This window comes from Argopecten irradians, chromosome 6 (genome assembly GCF_041381155.1).
Source record: "Argopecten irradians isolate NY chromosome 6, Ai_NY, whole genome shotgun sequence".
Taxonomy (NCBI): Eukaryota; Metazoa; Mollusca; class Bivalvia; order Pectinida; family Pectinidae; genus Argopecten; species Argopecten irradians.
The window spans coordinates 14,867,002-14,876,197 of record NC_091139.1 but is presented as its reverse complement, the minus strand read 5'-3'; the positions used below and the strand labels follow the sequence as shown (position 1 = coordinate 14,876,197).

At 38.0% G+C, this 9,196-nt stretch overlaps 1 protein-coding gene across 1 annotated transcript; it reads right to left on the bottom strand.

Moving 5' to 3' along the window:
• Window positions 1–4,612: 4,612 nt before the first annotated feature.
• Window positions 4,613–5,995, bottom strand: LOC138326224 (uncharacterized). Its single transcript, XM_069272350.1, has one exon. The coding sequence runs from the start codon at window positions 5,993–5,995 to the stop codon at window positions 4,613–4,615; it is 1,383 nt and encodes a 460-aa protein (XP_069128451.1).
• Window positions 5,996–9,196: the final 3,201 nt, after the last annotated feature.

Sequence of the window (9,196 nt, the reverse complement as noted above, 5' to 3'; positions counted from 1 at the left end):
GTATCAGCATGCTACATAACAACTAACTTGGGGCCAAAAGGGAGGAGGCCTACAATTTCGTATCAGAATTCTACATACCTAATTGGGTTAGTAGGTCAAGTAGTATATAGTGTATCTGGGAAGTAGGTCAAGTTGTTTAAACGTTATCGAGGTAAGTATATACTACATATCGTTTATTGGATTATTATAGCATGTAGTAAATAATACATGGGATAAGTAGGATATTTAGTATATATATAGATTATCAAGGCAGTCGGCCTAGTAACACATTTACGATATTGAGCGATCTGGTTAATTGATCCATTCTTTAGCTACAAACTATCGAAGTTTATTTTATGAAATAAACAGTGCAATGTACAGTGATCATGATATCGTGTTATCTTATTCTTTTAAAGTGAATTTAATGTTCATTATCCATAATGAGCATACAAAAACATAGTGAACTAGAAAAGGCTGATGATTTAGTGTGGTATTACATATATATGTTCACTGACATGCTATTGAGCATTAACCTAGTGCTCCGATCTCGCTGTTTTAGTTATATCTCCATTATCTAGTGAAGACTCTCTAGGCTAAATATATACTTTTATTTATATCATGTGTGAAGTTGGAATCTTGTGCTCCTCCAGTCTGTCTGTGTGGTAGTCAGCGAAGCACACCTGTGATGTTCTAATACTACTACACGCGTCTGTTATGGGCGATGAGAGGAAGTTCATCTTTGTTTAAAATACTTACAAGTTTCTAAGTGTATATCGGGCACTTGATGACGTTCTAATTGCCATGGAAATGCATGTACATGCTTAAAAGACATGGCAAAAGAATGCAGGATTGTTGTAAGGTAATTATATTATAAGATGGAAACGTTTTCAAATATTTTGCTATGTATTATATATGCAGGTAGTTAGAAACGTTCTCAGACTTTGTTTTAATGTATTATATTACAAATGTAGGAAGTTAGTTTGCAATGTTCTAACTTAAAGGCTATTGTTAACGTATTGAATATGAAGTTAGTTTGAAATGTCTTCAGAGATTGTTTTAATGTATATATAAATATAAATATATGAGGTTAATTTGCAAGGGTCTTTGACTTTTCTTAATGTATTACATATGAGAATTGTTGGAACCGCTCTTAGGCTATTTCGAATGTATTGCATATGAAGTTAGTTGGATACGTTCGCAATATTTCTGATGTATTATATATGAAAATAGCTGGAATGTTCTCGAATTTAGTTTTAATGTATATAAATATATGTACATGGAGTTAGATAGCAATGGTCTTGAACTATTGTTAATGCATTGATATGGAAATACAAAATGTAGTTGGAAATGTTCTAAGACTATTGTTAGTATATTACGTATGAAGTTAGTTGGAAACGATCTCAACATTTTGAATGTATATAATATATGTTGGTGGTTTTATTGATGCGTGTGTTACGCATAGAATTCATGTGTGATGGTTCCATGTAAAATAAATCAGAATAAGCAGTAATGTAATATAAGTAATAAAAGATAAGGTATAACAAACTGTAAGAGTTATATCACGCATCATGTTAAAGAATCGTACATAACCAATCAAAAGATCAATTTTAATCCTAGGATAATCACTGCTTAATTTCTAAGAGGGGGTCAATAATCATAGGTCTTAATCCAAGCCACTACAATTCACATGACCACCAATATTGTCTCATCATATTAAATTGATCACTTGGCGTGCTTTGTCTTCACGTGATTACCAGTATAAAACAGAGGGATGGTGTCCACGTGGTGAGGAAATTTGGAATTATGAGCATGTTCGGAGAGCATTTGGAAAACTTGTCTATTACGAGTAAATAATTTAGTAGTCTCGCTGAGTTAAAGCGTAGGTGATGTGGGTTCGTTCTTAGGCACCGCTAACCTTTCACATTGTTTAATTGCCTGAGAATGGATGGTGTGGTGTTATGGCGATGGAAGTGTTGGGATCACACCGTTTGGAATTAGTTCTAGTTAAAACATAAGTTATACAAACCAAAATAGAAAATCTGTATAGGTAGACTAGTGTTTTACGGCGCAGAACATAACGGCCTTTGTGTAGCGCTCAGGCACTGCCTATGGAAGGTGGGTATTGTTGTAGTGAGGCGTTTGTATGTCTTCACTTTTCCATAGACATTTTAGTCAATCAATCAATTTTATCGATAAGATATATTAATCAATAATATATTATCAAGTGTCATATGTTTATATATACATAAAACGAATAAGCAAAATGCAACAATGACAAAGGACTAATTTCAAAATCTATGACATATATGGCTTACTACACATTTTAGAGCATACTATAGAACTCATATATACTTTGGTTTGAATATCATAACGTCCTCCGCATGCATGGGAGGGCGTCCTTACATGACCCTGGCTGTTAATACGACGTTGATTAATCAATCAAACAAACAAACATAACGTGACAGGTTTATGTGGTGGAGGAAAGTCGGAGTACCCGGAGAAAAACCATCGATAAAAAATAGATATCACGATGCAAAATATTATGTAAAAATGCATTGGCAAGAAAAGCAGCAAAGTTGGTGTGGGCAATAACGATTAACGATTCCCCCGACAACCATTTCTATTGAAATCATTTGAAAGCAAACTATTTATAGGTTGTGTGGCAGAAATATAATAAGAAGTGGGGACAATCTCTACCTACATTTATGCCTCTCCCATCGGATATTTACAAAATATTATCATGAAATATTTTGAACACAGTTCTCATTCTCCAAACAAGAAAAAGCTTGAAATATCGAAAATGTTACCCTTAAAAGTCACATATGTTATTTGAAATAAGTATCGTAGGTCATCATTAAATATGCTCTTAATATTTGATCAGCAAAAACATAATACATGTAGTTCTATCTTCTCTGCGAAGGTTCCTGAACTTTCCTTATGAAAAACGTATCTATTTAAGTGAAAGAATACCGAATAACCTTATTATTCTTGATTAACTTAATATCGAACTTCTTTTGTTAAGTATCTCTATGTAGCACATATCTTTGTGTTATTTACGTAATGAACGTCGCCTTACATAAGAAGTGACCTTTTCAGAGAAGCATCAAAGAGAGCATGGACACTCTAGAATTTACGTCCAGTATGTAACGGAATTTACAAAGGTAATTCCATTTACCTACTCTGACGTCAAACTGGTTTACATTATTTAGCGTGTTTGCTTGTAATTTGTAAAGTGATTTCACGTGAATTAATATTATTACAGTTATATTAACCGAGAAGTTGGCGGAACAAAACAATCAGTGACGACACTCTTCGACACAAATCCGATTGAGTATTGGTAATTTGTGACGTCATTGCTGCGAGGCGGTGCTCACACAAACAAGGTACACGGAGTCCTAGCTAAAGCATTTAACCCGCCAATCGATGAACGATGTGGGAGAAGTGAATTGTGCGGGGGATATAGGCGAGTTTTCACTACAACAAGATATTTGTCTCACATCAATTAATTCGTCTGCTGTCTGGAATCTGGGACATTAAATTGATGTGCGTTAATATTATATTACATTTCTAAATCCCGCCTTTGACGAAATGAAGAAGATTGCGTAAGCATTTTTTTTTTAAACGTACCATTATAAAGCTGACAATTTTTTATCATATGTTTGACATAAATGCAGATACATGTAATTAGCTATCAACTTTATTTATTTTATATCGATCGCGAGAAACAAGTTATACAACGTATGATTTTCCACTACACCTCCCGACCATCGTTAAGCAGAAAAAATTGCCTAATATACATGTATAGACTTTTTTGCTTCTTTTTTTTTTAAATCCCAATAATAGAGACAGGTTTAGCGGAATACTATAAGAGTAGAGAAAATCAAATAATTGCTAAATAGGTCTCACTTTCTCGAGACGAGACGAGCTTAAGTCTAAAGCGAACGTTGTAAATGTGCTTTTGACGTTACAAAGGGAGGTGGCATCATTTTTCAGTCAAATAGATAATACGGAACTCAGATAGCCAGTGCACGTCATTCGGTTGAGAGAGTTCAGGTTAAAGATGAAAAGCTATCCAACTTATGGAATCATACAGGTAATCTGAAGACAGAGGACATGCGCATATAAGAAATTAATGAATTTAATTAAGGAAAGTGACTTAATTAAAGCCAAACATCTCATACATACTAGGCAAGGTCCAGTGTCAGACACAAATACAGATACTGTACACCATTATTCTTTGCGGGTACTTTATTTCGTGGTGTGAAGCATTCAATGCATTTGGTGGGGCAAACCTATTCACGGTGGTGTGTTGTAATTGATAAAAATGATTCAGGGTTTGTTGGATAGTTTCTGAAGTAATACGACAATTTCCAATACCTTAATTTTCATAAAATTGGAGAAAGTGAACAAACTACCATCATAAACATGTTCCACTACTATGTTATATCAGCGTAGATTGAATAATTGAAATTCCTTTGTGATGTATGCATCTCACTATAATGTTTATATTGGAGATTATTTATCTTTAGGAACTGGCAACGCTAATGTAACTATATACTGTCATTCGCCGCCCTAAAATAAGTACGTCACAATACACACCCTGCCAGTTACAGTCTGTATTGCATAATCTCGATCAATAATGTCTCCAACGTAAACTTGCCAGCACGATAGATGATACAGGCGCCGCGGTATAGCTCTTGATGTATGGTATTGTCCGGGTCTGTATGGTATAGCTTTTGATGTATGGTATTGTCCTGGTCTGTAGGTATAGTTTTTGATGTATGATAATGTCCTGATCTGTATAGCTCTTGATATATGGTATTGTCCGGGTCTGTATATAGCTTTTGATGTATGGTATTGTCCGGATCTGTATGGTATAGCTTTTGATGTATGGTATTGTCCGGGTCTGTATGGTATAGCTTTTGATGTATGGTATTGTCCGGGTCTGTAGGTATAGTTCTTGATGTATGGTAATGTCCTGATCGGTATAGCTCTTGATGTATGGTATTGTCCTGATCTGTATAGCTCTTGATATATGGTATTGTCCGGGTCTGTAGGTATAGCTCTTGATGTATGGTATTGTCCTGATCTGTATAGCTCTTGATATATGGTATTGTCCGGGTCTGTATGGTATAGCTCTTGATGTATGGTATTGTCCGGATCTGTATGGTATAGCTCTTGATATATGGTATTGTCCGGGTCTGTATGGTATAGCTCTTGATGTATGGTATTGTCCGGATCTGTATAGCTCTTGATGTATGGTATTGTCCGGGTCTGTATGGTATAGTTCTTGATGTATGGTATTGTCCGGATCTGTATAGCTCTTGATGTATGGTAAGGTGATGTATGGTATTGTCCGGATCTGTATAGCTCTTGATGTATGGTATTGTCCGGATCTGTATGGTATAGCTCTTGATGTATGGTATTGTCCGGATCTGTATGGTATAGCTCTTGATGTATGGTATTGTCCGGATCTGTATATAGCTCTTGATGTATGGTATTGTCCGGATCTGTATAGCTCTTGATGTATGGTATTGTCCGGGTCTGTATGGTATAGTTCTTGATGTATGGTATTGTCCGGGTCTGTAGGTATAGTTCTTGATGTATGGTAATGTCCGGATCTGTATAGCTCTTGATGTATGGTATTGTCCGGATCTGTATGGTATAGCTCTTGATGTATGGTATTGTCCGGATCTGTATAGCTCTTGATGTATGGTATTGTCCGGGTCTGTATGGTATAGCTCTTGATGTATGGTATTGTCCGGATCTGTATGGTATAGCTCTTGATGTATGGTATTGTCCGGGTCTGTTTGGTATAGCTCTTGATGTATGGTATTGTCCGGATCTGTATGGTATAGCTCTTGATGTATAGTATTGTCCGGGTCTGTTTGCTACAGCTCTTGGTGTAGCTAAGAATCACATGGCAATCGGTAAATTCTTGGAGAAATATCAGACAATCATCGGGTATTCCGAAGATTACCAGAAATATCTGTGAAATGTTGCGATTTGATAACATGGTTGTCTATATAAGGGAGGTAATAGAGATCCCGTCATTATCTTTTTAAGCACTAGCCAAGGGTCAAAATATGGTTAAACAAATTGGCTCGATATAAGATTATTGCTTGAGGGATTGACTAGCGATAGTAGAAATGGTGTTAGGGCTACTTAAAGGAATACAAAGCTGCAAAATACTTTTTACGATAGAATGAATCTTACGCTTCATTGACATTACGAGGTCCTGTTTGCTTGTTGTTTTGGTGATAACAGAAAAAGCCCAAAGTAAAAAGGATTAAAAAGTTGTTGTGCTTGAAAAAGGAAATCTTGTATCAGTTGGAATGAACTTACAGACAATTGTTTCGGAAAAAAGACATGTGAACAACAGTTAATCACCGGTTATTTACAAAGGGTTTTAACAAAATGGGAATCTATTTTCTATTATAGAAACTTTTACTCCTATCATTTATGCCATTCAATTATTCAAATATTGAAATAAATTAGATCTGATTTTGTAATATCAATTTTACGTTGATGAAGTCTACTCTGAGGCTATATCGACTTGTTTCAATAAATTTGAGGGAAAGACATCAACAATAGAATATGGTCAATTAATCACAAAGGGATGTAACCCATTAAAGTGATTAAAGTTAAATGTAATTGCGTTATTTTGTCCTTAGATATTAGAAAAGTTTTACATTGCATAGCCTGCTGATTGATCTCGATCTTAATTCGAAATAATAGTTATTTGTCAAACTAAAAACAGCCCTTTCATAACCTTGATAGGACAGTAACAGCCCTCTCATAACCTTGGTAGGAGAATAACAGCCCTCTCATAACCTCGGTAGGACCATAACAGCCCTCTCATAACCTTGATGGGAGAATATCAGCCCTCTCATAACCTTGGTAGGACCATAACAGCCCTCTCATAACCTTGGTAGGAGAATGACAGCCCTCTCATAACCTTGATAGGACCATAACAGCCCTCTCATAACCTTGGTAGGAGAATAACAGCCCTTTCATAACCTTGATAGGACCGTAACAGCCCTCTCATAACCTTGGTAGGAGAATAACAGCCCTTTCATAACCTTGATAGGACCGTAACAGCCCTCTTATAACCTTGGTAGGAGAATAACAGCCATCTCATAACCTTGGTAGGACAATAACAGCCCTTTCATAACCTTGATAGGACCGTAACAGCCCTCTCATAACCTTGGTAGGAGAATAACAGCCCTCTCATAACCTTGGTAGGACCATAACAGCCCTTTCATAACCTTGATAGGACCGTAACAGCCCTCTCATAACCTTGGTAGGAGAATAACAGCCCTCTCATAACCTTGATAGGACCATAACAGCCCTCTCATAACCTTGGTAGGAGAATAACAGCCCTCTCATAACCTTGATAGGACCATAACAGCCCTCTCATAACCTTGGAAGGAGAACAACAGCCCTCTCATAACCTTGATAGGACCATAACAGCCCTCTCATAACCTTGGTAGGAGAATAACAGCCCTTTCATAACCTTGATAGGACCGTAACAGCCCTCTCATAACCTTGGTAGGAGAATAACAGCCCTCTCATAACCTTGGTAGGACCATAACAGCCCTTTCATAACCTTGATAGGACCGTAACAGCCCTCTCATAACCTTGGTAGGAGAATAACAGCCCTCTCATAACCTTGATAGGACCATAACAGCCCTCTCATAACCTTGGTAGGAGAATAACAGCCCTCTCATAACCTTGGTAGGAGAATAACAGCCCTCTCATAACCTTGGTAGGAGAATAAAAGCCCTCTCATAACCTTGATAGGACCGTAACAGCCCTCTCATAACCTTGGTAGGAGAATAACAGTCCTCTCATAACCTTGATAGGACCATAACAGCCCTCTCATAACCTTGGTAGGAGAATAACAGCCCTCTCATAACCTTGATAGGACCATAACAGCCCTCTCATAACCTTGGAAGGAGAACAACAGCCCTCTCATAACCTTGATAGGACCATAACAGCCCTCTCATAACCTTGGTAGGAGAATAACAGCCCTTTCATAACCTTGATAGGACCGTAACAGCCCTCTCATAACCTTGGTAGGAGAATAACAGCCCTCTCATAACCTTGGTAGGACCATAACAGCCCTTTCATAACCTTGATAGGACCGTAACAGCCCTCTCATAACCTTGGTAGGAGAATAACAGCCCTCTCATAACCTTGATAGGACCATAACAGCCCTCTCATAACCTTGGTAGGAGAATAACAGCCCTCTCATAACCTTGGTAGGAGAATAACAGCCCTCTCATAACCTTGGTAGGAGAATAAAAGCCCTCTCATAACCTTGGTAGGAGAATAACAGCCCTCTCATAACCTTGGTAGGACCATAACAGCCCTTTCATAACCTTGATAGGACCGTAACAGCCCTCTCATAACCTTGGTAGGAGAATAACAGCCCTCTCATAACCTTGGAAGGAGAACAACAGCCCTCTCATAACCTTGATAGGACCATAACAGCCCTCTCATAACCTTGGTAGGAGAATAACAGCCCTTTCATAACCTTGATAGGACCGTAACAGCCCTCTCATAACCTTGATAGGACCATAACAGCCCTCTCATAACCTTGGAAGGAGAACAACAGCCCTCTCATAACCTTGATAGGACCATAACAGCCCTCTCATAACCTTGGTAGGAGAATAACAGCCCTTTCATAACCTTGATAGGACCGTAACAGCCCTCTCATAACCTTGGTAGGAGAATAACAGCCCTCTCATAACCTTGGTAGGACCATAACAGCCCTTTCATAACCTTAATAGGACCGTAACAGCCCTCTCATAACCTTGGTAGGAGAATAACAGCCCTCTCATAACCTTGATAGGACCATAACAGCCCTCTCATAACCTTGGTAGGAGAATAACAGCCCTCTCATAACCTTGGTAGGACCATAACAGCCCTTTCATAACCTTGATAGGACCGTAACAGCCCTCTCATAACCTTGGTAGGAGAATAACAGCCCTCTCATAACCTTGGTAGGACCATAACAGCCCTTTCATAACCTTGAAAGGACCATAACAGCCCTCTCATAACCTTGGTAGGAGAATAACAGCCCTCTCATAACCTTGGTAGGACCGTAACAGCCCTCTCATAACCTTGGTAGGAGAATAAAAGCCCTCTCATAACCTTGTTAGGACCGTAACAGCCCTCTCATAACCTTGGTGGGAGAATAACAGCCTCTCAT